We start from the raw sequence: 22,899 nt of genomic DNA on the forward strand, positions 1-22,899 counted from the left end.
ATGAAGAATGAATGGGCTATAGGGTCAGATTCAGCAATGTACTTTGTAAAACAGGATAAAGCCTGACTGATAATGAATTAACAAATAGCTTTGCCCTGTTAAGATGTCACATAAACAGGTATGTCAAGCAGCATGGGTTGTTGACTGGGCCTGAGAACTAAAGTCAGTTCCTGTCATTGCACATGCACTTTGGCAGTATTGATATATGTTATTAAGTAGGTGGACAAGAAGTGCTCAAAGGAAGTGAGGGGTCAGTCAGTTCTACCTGTGTCTTTCAAGAAAGATTTTCTACAGAATCTTGAAAGAGAAGCATTGAGGGACAGGCTGGATCTGTTTTTTCCAATGCTGAGGTTCTCTTTGTCTATCCATGAGGTGTACCAAAGGCTTGATTGAGAGTCCTAACAGCTTTGAGCAGCTAAGGGCTCTCCATAAGATGACAGCTCTAATTAAGCCCTAGAGGTTAGAGCTCTAAAAATCTCTACTGAGATAAGGCACAGAAACTGCTGTGGATGTGCTAGGGTGGATAACTGCATTTGTTGGAAACCACAAATGAGGTAGCTTGTTTCTCTCACAAATCACTCCTTCTTTGGTATGATCTGAAGGTTGCTGAACCTTGAGTCCATTCTCAGAGTTTATGAAATTGCAAATTCTTTTATAGGTAATTAGCTACATTGTTGAGTCCTGACATGGTTTAAAATGTGTTTTGTTATTCATGTTTGAAGTGCCCTGCCTAGTTTGTGCAAAGGTGCTCCTTTAGGTCTGTCTGTTTAAATTACAGTCTTTTCCAGGCTAGATTTTTATGCATACAGAAAATGTGTAAGTAAGGTACTCAATAGACCAAGATAGGAGAGGAAGCTCCAGAGGCTGCCGCACACATGGTAGCTTAACTCTCTGGGTACAATGAATAGAGTCAGTGCTTTCTCTGCTTGCTTCTCTAAATGGCATCTCTCACCCAGTAGGATTTCATTCCGAGCTCTACTTGACCCAGGCTCATGATGCCCACATCCCCAACTGCTAACATTCAGAATGAGGTTCTGATCATTCTTCCTCTTCCAGTCTGAATGACTGTGGGTACAGCAACTGGTTTATCAAAATCCTGGGGTATTGAAATAGTAAGTAATATTCATAGATGGCAAAAATGGAGGCACAGAGAGATTAAGGGAAATGCCAAGATACAAAGCAAGTAAATGGAAGAACCCAGGACTTCTAACTTCTAGTGAAGTACTCATTAAAACTATATAATTATTGCTAACAAATACAAAATTAGGGTGACAATATTAATAATGTGCTTATACTACTATTAGTAAATTATAAATTTTTGATAATACTATTGTTAAAAACAGTAAAATAATAGTAATATTAATTATAGAGGCTACTATTTATAGAATAACTACTCATGTCATGTATTGTCCTATAGACTTTATAAATATCATCTCATTCAATCTCCCACAAATCTCTGTATCATCTAGTATAATGATTCCCATATTTATGCACAATAAAACTGAGGTTCAGTGAGTTATAACACTTCATTCAAAGTTGTATTGTAATTACAAGCATTGATCTGATTTCTGTTGGGCTTGGTCTGACTCTAAAGCTTATGCTGTAAGAACAACACCATATGACTTATATGTACACCTAATTTTGAAAAGATTTTAAAAACTCAGTACACATTAAAAGTGAATTTTAAAAAGAACATAAAAGACTCAATTGACCCAAAAACATGCTCTGGTTTTACAAAAACTCACAAGACACAGGTTTTGGAATTGCCCAAAGGGCTCAATAGAGTGTACAGTAGAACCATTTTCCACAGTAGTTTGTTGCATTATCAGAAGAGAGTCCAGAACTAAAGCAGTGAAAACCCTACTGAACTCAGACCATGCTTGAATCTTGGGCTCAGTTTCAGGGCTGTTCAAAAGAGAACTACCAGGATGGGGAAGAAGGTGAACAAGACAGGGAGGTCATGAAGAAAGCATGTCTCTCTGTGTTCATTCTCGAGATGGGTAGATTCACAAGAAATCATAGCCACCCTTTACAAGTCTCTGTAGACCCATACTAGATAGGAATGGGCAGATTTTTCCTTCTTGTGTTGTCACAGAAGGAGCTTTGAGATCAGTCAGTGGGCTGGAACTTAGACAAGGCAGATTTTAGCTCAAAAGTAGGCTTTTCTAATTTAAAATACCTCTTACAATAATGTAGGCTATTTACTTGTCAATAGAAAGCAGAGGCTAGGGGTTAACTGTTAGGAGTACTGCAGTGAAGATTCCTTTTTCCATGCCAATTGGGACAGGGTGGTTACTAGGTGGCTATTTTACCTTAAAGGGGCCATTTTATTTATTTATTTACTTTTTGCTTTGCTTTCTTTTTAATTTTAATTTTTTTATTATTCATATGTGCATACAATGCTTGGGTCATTTCTCCCCCCTGCCCCCACCCCCTCCCTTACCACCCACTCCACCCTCTCCCTCTCCCCCCCCAATACCCAGCAGAAACTATTTTGTCCTTATTTCTAATTTTGTTAAAGAGAGAGTATGAGCAATAATAGGAAGGAACAAGGGTTTTTGCTAGTTAGGATAAGGATAGCTATACAGGGCGTTGACTCACATTGATTTCCTGTGCATGTGTGTTACCTTCTAGGTTAATTCTTTTTAATCTAACCTTTTCTCTAGTTCCTGGTCCCCTTCTCCTATTGGCCTCAGTTGCTTTTAAGGTATCTGCTTTAGTTTCTCTGCATTGAGGGCAACAAATGCTAGCTAATTTTTTAGGTGTCTTACCTATCCTCATATCTCCCTTGTGTGCACTCGCTTTTATCTTGTGATCAAAGTTCAATCCTAACGGGGCCATTTTAAATGGGATAAAGTAAAGCTCTTCCTCTCAAGTAGGAAGTTGGTGAACTCATCAAATACACTCTCAATGTCTTCCAGTCGCAACTGATTTCATCTTCTTTTTACCCAGGTGTCACTACTGTTCTCACCATGACCACCTTGAGCATCAGTGCCAGAAACTCCTTACCTAAAGTGGCATACGCGACGGCCATGGACTGGTTCATAGCCGTCTGTTATGCCTTTGTATTTTCTGCACTGATTGAATTCGCCACCGTCAACTACTTCACCAAGAGGAGTTGGGCCTGGGAAGGCAAGAAGGTGCCAGAGGCCCTGGAGATGAAGGTGAGATTCAGCAAAGGAGGGGTTGGGAAGCACTTCTCGAGAGAGCTGTATTGGGACCAGGAGTGAGCAGCCTGTAGCCTGCAGGAACTCAGCAGGGCTGTGTGCTATTCACTGGGGTCGTCAATCCAATTCTCAACTGGAGTGCTTCTTGACAACTTGCAGTTTGCCTAGGAGCAAATAAAAGAAAGAATGCATCATGGAGGGTTTATGTCTTGTGGTGTGGAATCAAACATAAGTGTGTTGCTAGGCACAAGAGAAACCCATTGGTACAAAGTCATCCAGATGCTAGGACTCCATCTTAAATCCAGAAAAGAGTCTATAGGGCTGCCTCTGCCCCTCACTTTCTAGTACATTCACATTATAGTCAAACCAAAGTGACCATCATTCATCTCTTCTGTGTTTGCTTCTTTTGTATCAGTTTACCTGAAATTCTGTTTTTTTCCCCTGCCTGGAGAGGACCGGTTTCAAGACCCAATCGAAATGTTTCTTTCTCCATAGATCCTAGAATCGCCTAGACAGACTTAGCTTTTCTGTGGGTAGGCACTACTGATAGTCAAAGAACTTTTTGTATTAAGATTGTTTATTTGCCTCCTTACTAGACTGTGACAATCCTGAGGGCTGAGGCTTATCTATACCCTTGCACAGCATTTGACTCTTAGTGAAAGATAAATAGAAGTTGGTTGCATTTTATCAGTTCCTGAAACAATAGATCCTTACTTAACAAAATAAAGACCCAGGCCTATAAACCACATCCTAGGGATCAGGTGGAGCCAAAAGTACTTTGTACCTCTGTAGCCCTACCCAGACCTCATGACCTGGGGAGGGAATTAATGCCCCAAGTCCCTTCCACCTTAATAAAAACTGGTGCGAGTGTAAAAATTATTGTCATAATCTTCCTCATTCTAGAGACAACCCATTTTCAATCTATGGAAAGTGTATTCTTTTCTTAATAAACTTCCATGTCACTTTCACTACGAAAATGTGGGTTACGTTACTGGATGAATGGAAAAGAAGAAGAATGAAAAATAAACAAGCCAATGGGACTGGTAGGAATTAATCATGAATGACGTGAATTCAAGGTTGTCTTCCCTGGATGTTTTAAATGAGTTTAAGTATCTAGATCTATGCAAAGATTAAGAAATATGCTAAAAATAAAAACGCTGGCAGATGTGATCCAGAACTATTCCAGTACTCTTGGAAGAATCACAGAGAAGATAAATGGTAATACAGATCTTTCAAACTTGGGGGTGTGTGGTCCATCTATGGAATACATAATGGTGAGTTGGCAAGTTTTGAAATATATTTTAACTACTTATTTAAATAGACCTTATTAAGTCTTGTCTATAAATTATGAGGAAAAAGTATACTTCCTCCATCTACTCTATAATAGGGTTTTTTATTTTATTATTATATTTATTATAATTAGTATAGTTGTTACTTTTTGCCCTTAAAATATATTTACCACTATATACCTTGATTTGTCAACCCTGACCAGAATCTGTTGGCTCCCAATTCGTATACTTCAAGACCTAAGGAAACTGGTATACTTATCCTATCTCTTACCTTTGCTTTCTACCAGTTGCTTTCATCTCCCAGCTCTGCTATGCTTGGTCTTGTCAAGTTTTATAACATTTATATCCTTTCATGCAACCATAAATACTATAGTTGTTGAGTCATAGTTTTGCATTTAAATGGGTTTTTGTCTCAAAATAGTCTTTTTATCCATTTTTCCATTTATTGCTCAGTTACCTCAAGGCTATCTTCTTGCAGTTTCTTTAAGAAAGTCTCATGAGAACCATATTTCCTACTTTCTTGCATGTGTAAAATATCTTGTCATTGTGTTTATGCTTAAATTATAGATGAGTTGTTGAACAGTTTGTGGCTCATGTTCTATTTTTAAACATTTTATTTATACTGGAGTGGGTAGATTTTTCTTATTCAAATGTTTAATAACTGTAAAATATTACATTAGTAATAATTCTTTACCCTTGTTCTCTTCATCCAATGACTCCGTAAGCATTGATTGCTATATTCAATTCTGGCATTGAATGGTGTCATCCAGAAATATAAAGCCAGTTTGAGAATTTCTCACATCATAGAAGATTTGATTTTATGCTCTAGAACCCTATATAAATGTATCTTTTATTTTTTAAGTCCTGTTTCTTTATCCTGATCAATTGTATAAATTTTCCTAGGACACATAGACTCATGATTTTGAATGTTTGAGGAAAGCTTTCTTCAGTCAGAACATGGGTTTGTTCTCTTCTCTTCCTAGAAGCATAGATTATGTGTATCATACAGCTTTTTTGTTTGGTCTTCCCATTTCTTCTCCAATAATTTTAACTTAATTTTCCATTTCATTTTCATTCAATTTTCTCAAGCTTATCTTCCACACACCTGATCATTTTCAGCAATTCTTATTCACCTCTATTTCTGTGGTAATATCATTGTCTTTTACATTTATTTTATGATTTCTAAGGACTTATATTTCATGTGTTGCATGTTTCTTTCATGTATTCTCCAACATTGTTTTATTGGTCATTTTTCTCCTTTTGCAACATATTTCACATGAGTTCCATGATAGTTTGTATTCAAACTATTACTTAAAGTTCATTTAAGGATTTCTTTATTAGGCCTATTATATGTAGAAGCATCATTTTAGGGAATGACAGAGTGAGCAGGGCAGTAGTAAGTAACCGAAAGTGAATAGTAGAGAGTTGGTAATTTGAGCATAATTTGTGGTCTATATCATCTCTTACAAGAACTACTCCCTGTAGTTATCTGCTTCTAACTAGCAAGAAGTGTCTCTTGCTCACAGGAAAGCCCTCTGTGTATGGTAGAGGCACGTGTGTGTGTGCCTGCAAGTGCCTGCTCATGCACATTTGGTGTTGTATCCTTTAATTTTCCAGTCTCTACCTCCTGTGCCTCTATGTCGTAGCCAAACAGACTCTTAAGATGTTCTCACCACCTGCATGAAACTGATTCCATTTAAAAAACAGGATCATTTTTTTCCCTCAGGCTATGTTACCCACTTTTTGAAATTCTGTCCTTTTATGAAATCCAGAGAGGTAGGCATTTTCAGTGTCTCCTTCCACTTACCTTTAATCCTTTCCATTGCATAGGGAAACCCTTATGTTTTGGCATCAAGGCCATAAAGATAAAGTTTTTAAAGCTCAGTGGGATATAGCTTAGTCGTAGAGTCCTTGCCTAGCATATGCAAAGCCCTGAGTTTGAAATCCAGCAACACATACACACACATACACACACACATACACACACAAACAAAATGAAACAAAAAAAGAAGATAAAATCTTTTGCTTCTGTCTCTCATTTTCCTTATTATTTTTGATTAGTTCCAAAGAGGAAAAGGAAGCAAAGATGTTCTGACTCTGTCATAGTAAACAGAATGATCTCTAGAATATATTAGAGCAATTAGCAGCAATGTTGATATATAGCCTGAGTTCACAAAGAAGAAAATAACTTCATGAGTTTTTATAAAAGGTTAATGAACTGGTAGTACACTAAGAAATGTCACAGATTTTTATCAAGGCATTTTTGTTTTCTGTGGTACTGGGGTTTGAACTCAGTGCCTCATGATTGCTTTGCAGAAGTTCTACCATTTAAGCCACTTCCCCCACCCTTTTTTGATTTAGTTAACTTGCAGGTAGAGTCTTGTGTTTTTGCCCAGGGCCAGCCACAGACCCAGATCCTCCTACCTATAGCCTCTTCTGTAGCCAGGAACCACAGGCTTGCACCACCACGTCTGGCTTGAGATGAAGTTTGCTAATGTTTTCCTCCCACCCCCAGGTTGACCTTGATCCTCAATCCTCCCCATCTCTGCCTCTCAAGTAACTGGGATTATAGATATGAGCCACCATATCCAGCTGTTATCAAGGCATTTTGATGAACTTTAAAAAAATGCTCCCATGATTAATAGAAAGTTAAAATAGTGCAATTAAGTTAATGTAATTGGTTGACCAATTGAAGTTAAAAAGAATTCACTGACGAATTGACATCAACCTAAATAGAGGTCTTTGGTGATAATTCCTGGGGCGTTTTCTTTGACTCTAACCTCTCAATGTGTCATCAGTGACTCAGCTGAAGACATATAATGGTAGAAATTTCAAATTTATAAGCAAGCAGTAATTAATGTTCATAAGGAGAGGAGTATTTTCAGATTTAGGAATCAAAAAGATTTTCTAAAGTTTGAAAGGACAAGTGAAATTAAAAGATTAACACTTGGTAGATCAAATATAAGTTCTTACATGTATTTATAAAAATTAGTTCTGGGACATAAAAGCTTAACAGCAATTACACATTAGAAATAAAATGCTGCCTAGTAGCGAGGAGGTAGAGGGGGAGAGAGAGGGGGTGGGGGGGAGAGGGAGGGGGAGGGGGGAAGGGGGGAGAAATGACCCAAACATTGTATGCAAATATGAATAAAAGAAATAAAAATAAATAAATTTTAAAAAGAAATAAAATGCTGATATATGGGAGAAAAGCAAATTTAATGTAAGCGTATTATGCAGCACAACCCTTGAAAAGGGTTTAGTTCTGAGTTAAGAATTACCTATAACAACAAGTGAGATGATAAGGCTTTTTATCTGCACTGGTTGGGCTCATGTTAAGTACACTGTGCCAGTTTCGTTACCACACCAAAACTGGAGGAGGCTTATTGATATTTTCAGATATGTGAAGGATGTCATGAATAATGAGATGGATGTGGATTTTTCTGTCTTTGTTTTTGTTTTTGTGGTCACGAAGAGGTGCAGGGGTGGTTTGAAGACAGAGAGAGAACTAGAATACATTGTCAAGAAACATCGAGGTGGAGTGTCAAAAGTGATAACTTTCTTCAACCAAAGAGTGCAGAAAATGTAACTGAAAAAAGAAACAGAAGAAGTGTCTAAAACTCTTCTTAAAAGATGATGATCTGGTCTGTATCCTTAGATTCTTCCCATGATCAATGTATTTAAGTTATTTATAAGTAGATTATGGGATTTTAAAAGCTGACCATGGAATACCTACAGTGAATCTATAATGTAAGGAACTATATTCTGCCTACAGTACTATAAAAAGGGAATTAATAGTGAAACCCACAGGAAAGAAAAAGTGCATTTGAGTTCAGAATACTGAAATTCAACCATAGCTCAGCAACTTTTTCCCTCCATTAGAGAGACTTATTAAACATTATTTTCTTTATAAAGAATGAGTGAGCACGGAGATTTAAAATGTAATTGATTTCAACATTTACTTCTGATCTGTATTATGGCCAGGGATTAAATAAAGTGTTAGAGAAAAGATTATAAAGGAAAAGCAAAATTAGGAGAGGTGGAAATAAAACCTCATTTTGAAATGAAGAAAAATGACTACATTGTCTGATGGCCTAGGTATAGCAGAGCATGAAGTACAAGGTGAAACTAGGGGGATTGAGTAATAGTCTGTGCACAGACTGTCAAGACTCCACAGCCAACACAACATGTGAAATGTGTGCATGCACATGTGCACTCTCCAGAAAGAAAAGCAGGATTTCTCTTCTAAAGTAGCTCAGTGTGTCCAGAAAATATAAGTTGCATTCTGAAGCTTTAGAAAATCTCCCTCAATGAATTGCTTCCACCTGATAACATTGAGATACCAAGGTTTACTGAAGTGAATGTGAACAAAGAAAACCAAAAATTAAAACAAAATGAAGAAAACAACAACAAAAAAGCAGTACCTCATCTTGAAGGAAGAGAGCAGAGATAATTTAGGGAATTTAAAAGAACTTGAAAAAATGATAAAAAATAAAATAAAAGAATAAGGAAGAGCCTTGAAATTAAAATCTTTACAAAATAAAAAAAATTAATAAAGAGGTAAGAAGATAAACTGAAGGAAATCACCCAATAAGTAGGGCAAAAGCAGCAAAAAACCCAAACAAACAAACAAACAAACCCCCAAGAACAACAGCAAAAAGTTAAAAACAAAAACATAAAAAGAGAGAGAAGAAGAAATTCAGGAAGTCCATACAATTCAGAATTTGCAGAATGAATGATCAGAGGAAAGAGAAGGAAGGAAACTCACAAAGAACTAACACAGATGTTTTCAAAAATGGAAAGAATAAGCCTGCAGAGTGAGAATGTTTTCATAAAGGTTCATCATGCAATTTCAGAAAAGCAGAGGTAAAGTGATAATTTAAAAATATTCTAGAAAGAAAATAAATGCTATCTACAAAGATATGATAGAAATGGCATCTTATTTCTCAACTACATTGGATATAGGAAGACAGCATAGTACTAATTCTCATAAATCTGAGGAACAAATGCTTTTCATCCTATGTCTAATAAAATATCACTTAGGAGGAGAGCTCTAGTCATTTTCAGAACTGGAGGAACACAGAATTATCATCTCCCATGCACCTGCCTTAGGGAAATATTAAGGAATACACTTTATTACAACAAGACAATACAACATAAAAGAGAAATACAGAGAAAGAAATCTCTCATTGAAGTGGAGATATGTGAACTGCCTGACAATTGTTCTAAGCAAGCTCAGTGTACTTCAAGAAAATACAGAGACACAATTCGATTCTATCAGAAAAAATGATAAGTGACCAAAATGATCAGTTTAACAGAGATACTGAAATTATTTTTAAAGTCCAGCAGAAATTCTAAAACTTAAGTGTACGATGAATATTAACATCCATAACAGAATTCCACAAGCTGAAGAAAGAATCTGCAAACTCAAATATATTTTACTTGAAAATATAGAGTTAGGAGAAAACAGAATAAAGGAGAAAAAGATTACAAGATTTATGGGGTAGCCCTAAAAGAGCAAATATTTGAGTTACAGGAGTTCAAGAGGGAGAGAAAAAGCAGTGGGGTAGAAAGCTTGTTTTAAATAAAGAAATTGTGGAGAGCGTTGTGAATCTGGTGAAAGATATAAATATCCAGGTAGAAAGAGATCAAAGTCTTCATAAGATCCAATCCAAATAAGACTACACCAAGACATATCATAATTAGATGATTGAAAATCAAAGACAAACGGACAATCATGAAAGCAGCAAGAGAATAAAAAAGCCCCATAAATCTTATATGAAGGAGTTCACAGAAGACTGGCAGTGGACTTGTCAGCATAGAATTACAGACCAGGAGAGAGCAGGATGATATATTCCAAGTGCTTAAAGAAAAAAACACTGCTAACCAACAATCCTATAACCAGCAGGGCTGTCCTTCAGAAATAAAGGAGAGAGAAGACTTTCCCATACACACAAACCTCAAGCAATCATCACCACCAGACCCATCTTGCAAGAAAGGCAGAAAATGATGCTAATTAATAATGAAAATACAAAACTTACTGGTAAAATAAGTACAAATTCAAAGTGCTCTAATACTGTAATGGTGGTGTGTAAGCAACTTATGCCTTTAGTTTGAAATCTTAAAGACAAAACTATTAGACATAATAGCTATGAAGATTTGTTAAGCGATACAAAATATAAACACATATGAACTAGGAAGTCCAGGAGCCAGTGATGCATGCCTGTAATCTTAGCTACTCAGGGGAGGCAGAGATTACGAGGATTGAGGTTTGAAGCCAGCCCAGGCAAATAGTTCGTGAGACCCTATCTCGAAAATTCCCAACACAAAAAGGGCTGGTAGAGTGCCTCAAGTGGTAGAGCACCTGCCTAGCAGGTGAGGCCCTGAGTTCAAATCCCAAAATTGCCAAAAAATAAAAAAAGATATGAACTATGAGATCTAAAATAAAATATGAGGTGAAGGTTGAGTACAAGTATTAAAATTGTTACTCAATCAATGTTTAGTTTTACTAGCTTCGTATAGCATAACTGTAGGATGGCTATGTAAATTTCATGGCAACTGCAAGGAAAAAATAACAATGGAAAGAAAATCTGCAGAATGAGAGGAAATATTTGAAAATCTCATATCTGATAAGAAGTCAATATCCAAAATATGTAACACAGAAACCCCAATAACAAGGGAACAAATAACTCTATCGTGAGCAAAGGACTTCAACAGACATTTCTCAAAGGAAGACATAAAAATGAGCAGCAGGTATGTGAAAAGGTGCTCAGCACCACTAGCCATCAGGGAAGCGCTACTTACACCACAATAAGACGATCATCTCGCACCTGTTAGAACGGCTTTTGTCAAAGACAAAAGATGACAAGTATTTGTCAGGATGAAGAGAAAAAGGAAATGTAAATGTAAATCATTACAGCTATTATGGAAAACAGTGTGGAAGTTGGGAAGACTGGGGATATATTAGCAATGTGATAACTATTGTTAATAATAATGTTTTGTGTTTTTAAAAGCCAGTAACAAAGTAGATTTTACATGTTCTCACCATGGAAAAGGTAAGTATACGGCACATATTTCAAAGCCTCATGTACACAATAAATATATGCAATTATTATTTGTCAAATTAAATTAATTAAACTCTTAATAAGGGGAGGAAAATTCTAAGATGACAACTGAGCAACACGCAAACCTCAGTTTAGAGCAGAAGACTAAGAGGTCATTTATACTGATGCTACCGCTGAGTAGTGATTGGACTAAAATATTGCTCTAACTGTACAAGAGGATTGAGTAGGGTTATGCAAGTGAGATAAATCATTATTTTTCATGAAGAGAAAATTTGTAGTAGATAAAATTGATAGAAGTATAAATATGTTATTTAGAAATACAGGAATAATTATTAGAAATATCAATGTGGAGGATTAAAAATAATTAGCTATGAGGACCTGGACAATGCACTGGGGTGACTTCCCAATTTTCCTTATAAGCCTTCATTTTCTGTTTTTAAACCACGTGTGTTACCTCCTGTGTAGCTATCTTAAACAAAAATGTCAATTTTTTTCTTTTACAAAATTGGAGAACAGGAGGGCTGAACAGGTCCAGCCAGGGGGAATTGGTACCAGTGGCGGGAGGAGGTGGGGAAAGGGTGTAAGAGGGTGAATATGGTGCAAATGCTGTGTACACATGTACGAAAATGGAAAAATGAGACCTGTTGAAACTATTCCAGGAATGGGGGGAGGAGGGATAAAGGAGAACGGTGGAGGGGCGAATTTAACTATGATACATTGTAAGCATTTTTATAAATGTCACAGTGTACCCCCAGCACAATAAATTAAATTTAAAAATAAACCATGTATATTACTACTTTTATTAAGTTATTGAACATTAAAAATAATAAAAACAAATTAAAGAATTAAACCTCTACATTTAAAAAGAACAATACTTATTCTTAGAATTACTTTTAAAATATCCATAACTTCTGGGCATATCTGCCACCTCAAACATGTATTATTTGTTTACATTGGAAACTTTAAAACTTTAAAACTTTAAAAATCTTTCTAGCCAATTTGCAATAAAAAATCTCTTCTCTAACTGTGTAAGCTTTTTAAAAGAATGAAATGAAATACTCTAGTTCTAAAATGCATCAACTTTTTACTGGCTGTGTGATTTGGGGAAAGTTATTTATTCTAAGTCTTAGTTTCCCTGTCTACTAATCACAAGTAACACACTGCTGGCGGTTACGAATGTTTGGTAAGTCACCTGTGGCAACTAGCATAGTGTTCTGCATATAGTACTTGATTCCAAAACAGTCATAGTCTTGCCCAGCTTTGGAAGCAGCAGTTCTTAGGCTTTTTTCTTTATTTTTGAATGAAAAAAAAACCCTAATATCTCATTCTGGAATATTTTAGCCTCTTTACATTGAAGAAAATTCTCAGTGTCTATTCACAGCTTAGGTAAGTTTAGTTTCTTATCATTAATGGATTTTGAATGTATCTGGTATTTTTGTAAGTTTGATCACAAATCAAGTCACTCCTTGGTATTTCTCTGTGTACTGACATTCAGTGTGGGTTATGTTTACTCAGGCTGGTGCTCTTCCCATCCCTGTTCTAAATGACCTGACCATCATCCTCCTCTATCACTGGTGAATCAATTGAAACAAAACCAAACAGCAGCAATTTCTGGAGTATCTGTGGGATGCTGATCTAAACACCTGCCAGCAACTGCTACTGTCTCTATTGCTAGGTTCAGGTTTTCAAAATAAATCAGTCTGATTGTATGGATAGTTGCCCTGATTTTTTCTCAAGAAGACTATGAAAGTAAGTAAACTAATAGTATTTGTATGCTTGGAGCTGTCATCTGATATCAGAAAACTATAATAAACTTTGTTGTGGACATGTGAGATCATATGCTCTAACAGTGTTTGCCTTCTTGTCCTCCTTGGTCAATGCCCAAATTACAGTTTCCTCTGTGGTTATTAATTTTCCCTCCACCTTATCTTCCTGTGCTATTTTTCTAGATTTAACCTCCTACCCCTCATAAACTCTCCCTCACTTCTCTCAGGAGCTCTTTCTCGCTGGATGATAATACATACTGAACCATCAGCTTCTTCAGTGAGTGATCCCTCTGCTTTCTGCCATAACTGACATCCACTTCTCAGCTGAGACTTCCCCTCTACTGCCTTTCTGCTTGGCAGAGCTATTCATCTTCTGATTCCCATTTTCTAGAAATATACTTCATATCCTCTTAATCACCAATACTGCCTTGAGACCATCACTCTTCCACCTTTTTATATTAAAGGTGTCTCCTTTGAAGCTTTAGTTCTTGAATTCTCATTTGCCAGGATTTCCTGTTTTTTGGTTTTCTCCTTTGATATTTTCCTTTGTACCATCTTTTGTCTTCTTCCTAACTTCTAATTGTTGGAACACCTCATGGTTCAATAGTCAGGCCTCTTCCTTTAAATTTATATTCACCTTCCAGGTGATCTCTTTTAATGCCAACATTTTGAATTTACAGCCATCTAGAGGGTAATCACTCATATATATGATATTCAGTAGGAATACAGTATGTCCAAATACAATTCTTAATCTCCCCCAAAGCTGCTAATCTTTAAGTCTTTCTGGTATAGCAAATAATTTTACCATTCTTCCAGGCCCTAGAATCTGCTCTGGTTTTTTCTTTATATGTTGCCTAGGTCCCACCCTGCTCCCAGACCACACAAATTCATAATCAAGTGCTGATTACTCCACATTCACGACATATAGCTTGAACCTGTCTACATATCTCCATGTCAAACAGTCAACACATCTCTCACTAACTTCACTAGATCTAGCTTCCTAATTCAATCCTCTGCTTTCACGCTTACCATCTATTCTCTGCCCAATAGTAGAAAAGATCATTTAAAATTGTAAATTAGAAAAATTCTGCTCAAAATATTTTCATGGCTTCCTGCCTCACTTAGATCAAATTCCATAATCCTTACCAAAGCTTTAAAAGCCTTTCAGAATCAGGTCCCCAGATGTGTGATAGTACATCCTGCCAGCCTTTTAGTTTTTTGACATGGAGTCTTGTTTTGTTGCTTAGGCTGGTCTGGAACTCATGATCCTTCTACCTAAGCCTCCCAAGTAGTTGGGATTTCTAGCACATCATCTTTTTTCTTTTTGATTTTGTATTGGCATATATCAATTGTTCAAAGGGGTTTCATTGTGCTATGCCCATACAGAATATAATGTGCTTTGAGCAATTTTACTCCCTCTGTTACTCTTTCTTAGCCATCTATCTTACAATTTTTTTACTCACTCCACTCAATCTATACTGATCTCCTTGGTGATTCTTGAACAAGTCACTCTCATTCCAATCCTAGGATGCTTTGTCATTACTGTTCTCTCTGAAATTTTGGTTGTTTAGATCTTTTCATAGATTTCTTTCCTGTTTTACTCAGGTTTTTGCTCAGCTTCTCAAAGACACCTACTGTGACAGCATTCATCATTCCTCTCTGCTCTGACCTGTCTTATGTGTCTGCATTGTAGCTCTCATCTCCTGATATTATATTGCTGTATGTATTTGCTGATTTATATGCTGACTACATGCTTCCTTCACTTTAATGTGGAATCTTTGAGGACAGTGGCCATACTTTGCTGCTCACATCTGCATCCCAACATGTGCACAGGTCCTGCCACTTAGTAAACAGATGGGGACATTGTAACTAATGTACAGTATAAGTCTAATTGGAATCATCATTATGAATTCCCCAGTATAACAAATATATCCTAATAAAAAATAAATTCGCAAGTCAAATAAATAAATAAATAGTTAATGGCCTCTGTACTAGCTATGCTTCTCTTTGTTTTCCATTTTTCTTTATCCAGTATGGTTTCCATGGTATATTACTGCAGTCACTCATCAGTACCCTCAGCCTCCTCAGTCACTTCAATCCAAGCCCTCTATTTCCTCTGTGAAAAAAATTTACAGCCATTGATGGATTGGTGACACTTATGAGTGTATACACTTGGATTTTTATGGTCCTTCAATCAGTACCTGCAGTCATTCTCTCTGTCCCTAATCAGTTCTGGCTTCTACTTCTTACAGAAATCCAGTTTAAGTCTTGACTATTCCTTTCAACTTCCTTAAGGGGAATATAGAAGTCATTGTATGAGATCTGCCTCAATTTACTATACTCCTTTCTCCCAATCAGAACGTAGATAGCATCTGAATCTCATCCATTCATTCCCTCTCTGCTGTGATCTGGACCTGGATAATTCTCCAGTATGCTATTGATACCTCTCACCCTTTCAGGAAACCAGTACAAGTGGTTGCTTTTCTTCCATTTCCATTTTTCCTTTCTGCTGGCTTACCTGCTCCCCATATATCCAGCAATGCTTCCTTCTTCTTTTGAATTCCCTCAATTCAACATTTGTGCCTGAATGTTTCTTATTTGTTTTTTCTTCTTTATATTTTAGATCTCTCTTATTTTATTTAATTAATTTTCCTCATTAAACTGTGTTTCCCAATTCATTAGCTAGACAGATGAATAGACAAATGAAATTTTAAATTGTGGTAAAATTTACTATCTTAACAATTTTAAGTGTACAATTCAATAGTGTTAAATACATTTAGAGTCAATCTGTAGAATTCTTTTCATCTTGCAAAACTGAAACTCTGTACCCATTAAATGGTATTTCCCCATTCCCATCTCCAGACCCTGTAACCACCATTCCACTTTCTGTCTATGAATTTGCTTTTCTACAGACCTTGTAAAAGTGAAGTCATATATTTGTGATTTTGTTGGGTGACTTATTTCACTGAACTTAAGATCTCCAAGTTTCATACATGTTGTAGCCTGTGCCAAAATTTCCTTCCTCTTTAACATTGTGTAGGTATACCACATTTTGTTTATGGATTCTTCTCTTGATGGACATTTGGGTTTCTTTTGGGAATAGTGCTGCTGTGAACACAGATACACAAATATCTCTTTGAGACACTGCTTTGGATTTGGGATGACATGTATCCATGAAGGGAACTGCTGAATCATATGGCAACCCTATTTGTAATTTTTGAGGAAGCATCATAATATTTTCCATACTAGTTGCACTATTATACAGTCCCAACAGTGTGCAAAGTTTCCAGTTTCTCCATGTCCTTCCAACACTTTATGTTCATGGGTTTTGTTGTTGTTTCATAGTACTGGGGATTGAAACCAGGACCTCATGCATGCCAGGCAAGCACTCTACCACTTGAGTCACGGTTCAGTCATTTTGTTTTTGAGACAGGGTCTCATACTAACTTTGTCTGGTCTGGCCTCAAACTCATGACTCTACTGTCTCCACATCCCAAATACTTGGGATTATAAGAGTGCCTCACCATGCCCAGCCTTTATGATTCTTTTAAAGTAGTCATCCTAATAAGATAGGGGGTGGTATCTCATTGTGATTTTGGTTTTTGCATTTTCCTAATTACTAGTGTTGTTGAGCATGTTTCATGTGCCTGTTGGCCATTTGTATATTTTTTGGAAAAATATTTGTTCAAGTCCTTTGTCCATTTTGTAAATTGGGCTGCTTTGTTGTTGCAGTGTTGTTGATTTTGTTTGTCTTTGAATCCCATATAGCATATACTCCATTGTTTTTTCCACTTCTAGAAACCGAGGTTTTATAAATCTGGGTGCCTGTGAGATTGATACAGAGGCACCAGGGAAATATCTACTCCGAGGTCTTGGTTGGGTTTTAAGTACATGCAGGTTTCAAACTGTCTAATTATCACCTTTTGAAAAAAAATTGACCATGTGCCATCTGAGGAAGACTCTTGAGTTAGACATGCATTTGTGTAGAAAAATTGCTATTGCCTCATCCCAAAACCCACACAAAGTGGCTTATTAGAAGGAAAGGTATTTTGGTTCTGAAATCCAACTGCTTGAGGAATTTGGAAGAGTTTATTTTATCTTTTGGTGTTGGAAATTACCCAGGATGAAGTATAGAATATGCTTCCTGTATAACATAAGTTAATTCTCAGGGAAAACAAATCAGAAAACACATTGAGACTCTTTAATGGGGTCGTTTTTAATTCAGTGAACATCCATCCCATGCCTAACAGTCAGACCGCTGGTTAGTGAGGTAGGAATAAAGTGGCAAGTTGGTCAGACTTAAGTTAGTTTAGTATAGAACTATCAAATTCCCAAGCAAGGAAAAGTACAGGACTCTACAAGTATAAATGGAAAAATATTAACCATTAATCTCTGCCTCCTGCTCATGTCTTCTCAATATTGCAACTTTTGCTTTGATTTCCTTAACAATGCAGGTAAAAATTATAGTGGCTGATTAAAATGTGTCATGTTGGAAATGCTGAGAGAAGTTAAAAGGTAATTTTCCTTTATTACTTAAAAATATCTGTGATTAAATCAATTGCTGCTCCTCCTCACCTATAGAACACAAAATGCCTACAGAGCTAAAGAAAGTGTTTCTTTTTCCAAATGATTGTTTCAGAGACTTGGTCATAGCCAGCTTTATAAGATGACTAAATGAAATAGCATGTGAAAGCTTCTAGCAAAGTCAGGCTAGTGGTTTTTCTTCTTTCCCTTTTTTCTCTTTTCTTTTTTTTTTTTTTGGTCTACCCATGGAAAAAAAAAGAAATTACTAAGCAAATTAATAAGTAAGCAGGCAAACAAGCAAAGCACTATTTTATTTACTAGCAGAAGCATTTAGCATCAGGACTCCATTCACACAATGACTTTGCTAATTATAAACAAGTCTCATGTAGTATTTAAAGCATTTACAAGGTTCTTAGAAACCTAGAGTTGTGCCCCCTTCCATTGTAGCAATGTGACTGCTCTCCTCAAAGAAAAAGAACAGCATTGTTTTGTAAATGTCCTGTTAGTCAGACTGTTTATTTACTTAAACTAAGACACCCTGAGGTTGGACACTTTCCTTACCAGACTGAAAATACTGAAGCCAGCATAGGTAGGCAGAGCTGGAGCATGCCTTACAAGGCCTTTCTAGAAATGCCCTCTGCCTATCTGCTCACTCTCAGTTCTTCAAACTGTCATTCTACCATAGCAAACTTCTTGTCAGACAAACAGTGCCCTGGGCCTATGTACTGACTTTTTCTGCATCTTTATCTGATGAGCTCCTGCTCGTCTTCTGTGACCCGCACCTCACTCATTGCCTTCTCTGAGCCACCTTTTCCAACTTCAGCTGGTACTTTGTTCCTCCCTCTACTGAATTCTCATAGCACTTTGCTCAGAGCTGTTAGAGTTCTGATCACATCATATGATCAAGATGTGTTCAGAAGGCTCTCTCCCACACTGGACTGTGAGCTCCTAGGAGACAGGGGCTGAAACTGACTTATCTTATAACCCTAAATAGTTTTTGGCCTAGTAGACATTCAGAAAATATTGAGAAAAATTTAGTATTAGGACCAGGATGGTAAATAGAGTGAGGTCTGAAGGAGAACAGATAAAATGATGGGAACTCTGAAGTAAAGAAAAAAAGAAATAGGAAGAGGTTAGAAGAGAGGGTTGAAACAGTGTGGGAACAGAGAAACTGAGGAAGGAACAAGTAGGAAGTGAAGGAGTGAAGAAGTGAGTCCTGGATGCTGGGAAGTGATGTAACGTCAAGAAAGGAAACATGAAAGAAAGAGAAAAAGAGAGAGATGGGGGGAGAAGGAAGGACTGAAGCAGAAAGAAAAGAAAGAGGAAGAAGAAAGAAGGAAGGAACATTAGGTGTTTGAAAGTGGAGCATTTCTGAGGCTCATCTCTACCCTCTTTTCCCTAGCATCACAAGATGGAGGGAGAAAAGGACAGTGAGGAACTAGACAGTAACCTCTATAGACTATGAGCTAGGCCTCTGCTTTTGGTTGCAGTTTGGGGCTGCCATGCTCTGTTGGCCATCCTGCTGCTCGGCCTCTCTGTTCTGATCCAGTCCTCAGCATTGTCACCTCTTCTCTCTTCTGCAGTATCACAGAGCCCCAGTGAACCTCCATGTATCCATTAAGTGCATATACGTGAGAACAGATGGACACATATGTGTGTGTGCTCGCTTCCCACTGTGTGTTTGTGGTATTGTTACTCTGAAAAATAAACCCAAAGGGCAATCCCACAGTCAAGCCCCCAGCTGCCTCAGCTTTTGCTGTGCCAGAAGGAGTCATTTACATAGCTCTGTGGGGAGGCTGCAGCCTGGCAAGAGCAGAGAACCTTGGTGTGCCCCTAGCCTTGCTGGGTACATTTATAGTGCACGAAGGGAGGGATGTTGCTGTAGTGATGCATGTAAATATAGCATAGTATTTATTGTGTCTTTAAGAGAGAATGACTTTTCAGACTCACTGAGCTCTCTTCCTCACAGGACATGTACCACTTGATGGCCACAGCCTTTTGGAATTATTTCTGGGGTAACCAAAAAGTGTCTTGTGCCTATAGAAAACAGAAGAGTGCAGCCCTGGATAAGTCAAGAGCTCAGATTGCTAGTGTGGGCTCTGCCATTTAGTCTGAGACTGAATTTTCTCACCTGTGAAATGAGACTGATCTCAGCAAAGTACCTCATAGGGTGGCTGTGAGTCTGAAATCACGTGATAGCTAAGACCCCACATCAGACTAACATTCCACAGAGTACCATTGCTACCTACTACCATTCTTTCAGCTGATCCTTTTATCAACCTGCCAATTATTTTGATCTTCACTTTACAGATAAAGAAACTGAAGCTCCCAGAGGAAAGGTGACTTAGCCAAAGCCATATAGCTAGAAAGATGACAGACACAAGTTTTCTGCTTTCAAACTATTATCCCTAGACACAAACCTGGCTACTTAGTGGCTTCATGGGCCCTGTTTCTTAGCTTCCCTCATGGTTCCTCCTCCCTGCAGCCTCTGAATGTACTTTGTGTAATGAATTAATTAGCTTTTTTTGTCTGTGTTCTTCCTTCTTCCCTTCTTTTTTCTGACTTCTAGAAGAAAACACCAGCAGCCCCAACAAAAAAAACAAGCACCACCTTCAACATCGTGGGGACCACCTATCCTATCAACCTGGCCAAGGACACTGAGTTTTCCACCATCTCCAAGGGTGCTGCACCCAGTGCCTCCTCCACTCCGACAATCATTGCTTCACCCAAGGCCACCTATGTGCAGGACAGCCCAACTGAGACCAAGACCTACAACAGTGTCAGCAAGGTTGACAAAATTTCCCGCATAATCTTCCCTGTGCTCTTTGCAATATTCAATCTGGTCTATTGGGCCACATATGTAAATCGGGAATCAGCTATCAAGGGCATGATCCGCAAACAGTAAATAGTAGTGGCAGCACAGCAACCAGAGCACTGTATACCCCATGAAGCGTCCAGGCACACAAACCCCAGGGCTACCCTTCATGTGTTTCAAGTTTCTTCTTTTAACCCTATTCCAATGAATCTCAGTGAAAAACCAACAGCAGAAAAATTACTTGTCCCTCAAACATTGCTAAGAATACCCCCATGAGAACCAAACACTGCCATTTGTCCAGTTGCTCATGTTAGTCTGCCAGTCTCCCCCAGCTGAGGGCGCTGCATGTGTTTTATTGCACTCTGCCTACTGCAGAAAGAACAGGAAACTCTACTCTCTAGTGGAGGCCTTGGATGTTTGAGAGGCCCAGGTTTGAGAGATCCAGAAGCATTATTGACTGGTCCAGATCAGAGAGTGACTCACTAGAGAGTCAGGCTGAACTATCCCATATGGTCCTGTCTACTGCTTTCTATGCTTACAGCAGGGCCTACTAGGCATAAGAACTGATAGCAAAGGCATAAGCCAGTGTTAGCCTCTGAACATGGCTCTCAATCCCCTTCTTGTCTTGGAGAATGGTAGGGAAAATTAAGGCTCACCATTGTCAACTACGTATGGTCAAAATAAATAGAACTATGTGGGCTAGCTTAGCACCAAGATGGCTGGTGCTCTGCCAGTTCCAACCCCTCAGGAAAGTATTACCCTCCTACATACATCTCTCCTCCAGGAAAATCTTCTTTGCTCAATGCATTTGACCCCCTTGTAACCAGCTGGGTACTGTTTAGTTTGGGTTCATTACTGTCTGCAAACTCTTCAGAAAAAAAATCAAATGTTTTATTTAAACTAAAAAGGTACAGCTAGAAGCAAAAAAGATCTAGGTCAAATGCCTGCATAACAATTTTATTTACAACATGGGAGAGACAAGAATGTCAGCTCCCAGCCAACACTAGTCCAGTACTGGATGGGAGAAGCAGGGGCAGTAGTTGAAGATTGAAATCTGGCTCAAAAGAAAGGACTACTGGCAAGTGAAAGTCAGACTTTTTCTTCCATATCCTTCACACCCCCCCCCCACATAATTTGTTTCCACGATGTCAAGGACCTCTGGTCCTCTGTGGATGTCAATTCTTGCAAGGGGTGAGTTGCAGCTTCATACAAATATCTCCAGTCATTTTTTGAGTCAACTAAATCATTAATTTTATTACCAATTTTGTAATATATTATTTTGAGGCCATTGGATTTCAATGTGAGTAAAAGGGACAGGCATAAATACAAATTTTTATAAAGTAGATAAACTAAGTCCCAGAAGTTTGAATAACACACCTGGACTCCTTACAAGTGTCTTTAATAAAGAACTATCATGCACCCTTTTCAAAAGGTGAAAATGAAGAAAGGACGGAGAAGCCAGGTCCACTTTGACCTCAGAATCAGCACTATCTCAGCAGGCCTTCTAGGTCATGAGGGCAGTTTGGACACCAAAAAGGTCTTTAGAAAGTTACAATGTATCATTCAAGAAGACCACTTCTAATAACCGTGGTTCAAGGGAAAGAGACTGTTTAAGACAGCAGCCCTAGCCACTTTGAATCTGAACACCTGTATGAGTCCAGAGTATCCTAGAAGTCCAACATGAAGCTACAGATGGCACCACAAGCGGTTTCCCCTGTCCACCCCCTGAACAAAGCTCCTAAGGGGTGTATCATTAGCTGCTGGTTGCCTTTTCATCCATCCTTTCCCCATCCCCTGCTTCCTTGCCATTGCTGGGATACCGCATGCCAGTCCCATTATTCCTACAATTGTGTCTGTAGATAAATTCATGACTAGAAGAGTGTACTCTTGTGGATATGTGGGGATGGGGGGTGGGGTGGGTGGGGCTGTTAATGATTGTCTTAAGGAATTTAGAATGGAAGCCTGACTTTTGCCTCTATGTAGAAATTGTGTTTCTAAATGCTTTGGTGCAATGTTTAGCGGCTGTTTATTAAACCCTTTCTGAATTATACTTGTGCTGGAAAAGTTTTATTGATGACTCCTAGCCTAACACAGACAGTACTATGTTCTTAACTTTCACTCATACCTCCACTCTAGTGCCACCCTTATTGTCCACTTCTTAACACCATTGGCAGAAGCTAGAGACATATTATAATGATCTAAAATGGAATCTGTATGACAACATACTTTTAATTCAAGGGTCTTATTACCCAATATGAAAGAGAAGGGAACAGCTGT

The 22,899-nt window shown here is 37.9% G+C and overlaps 1 protein-coding gene across 4 annotated transcripts in view; it reads left to right on the top strand.

Annotated features, from left to right (window-relative positions):
- Positions 1 to 22,672, top strand: part of Gabra3 (gamma-aminobutyric acid type A receptor subunit alpha3) — a 230,236-nt gene extending 207,564 nt beyond the window's left edge. For all 4 annotated transcript variants that reach the window (XM_074062404.1, XM_074062403.1, XM_074062402.1 and 1 more), the window contains 2 exons: positions 2,953 to 3,164; positions 20,377 to 22,672. In XM_074062404.1, coding sequence (XP_073918505.1) covers positions 2,953 to 3,164; positions 20,377 to 20,712 — 548 coding nt within the window. In that variant the 3' untranslated portion in view covers positions 20,713 to 22,672. The remainder of the gene's footprint in view (positions 1 to 2,952; positions 3,165 to 20,376) is intronic.
- Positions 22,673 to 22,899: the final 227 nt, after the last annotated feature.

Source organism: Castor canadensis, chromosome X, assembly GCF_047511655.1.
Source record: "Castor canadensis chromosome X, mCasCan1.hap1v2, whole genome shotgun sequence".
NCBI lineage: Eukaryota > Metazoa > Chordata > Mammalia > Rodentia > Castoridae > Castor > Castor canadensis.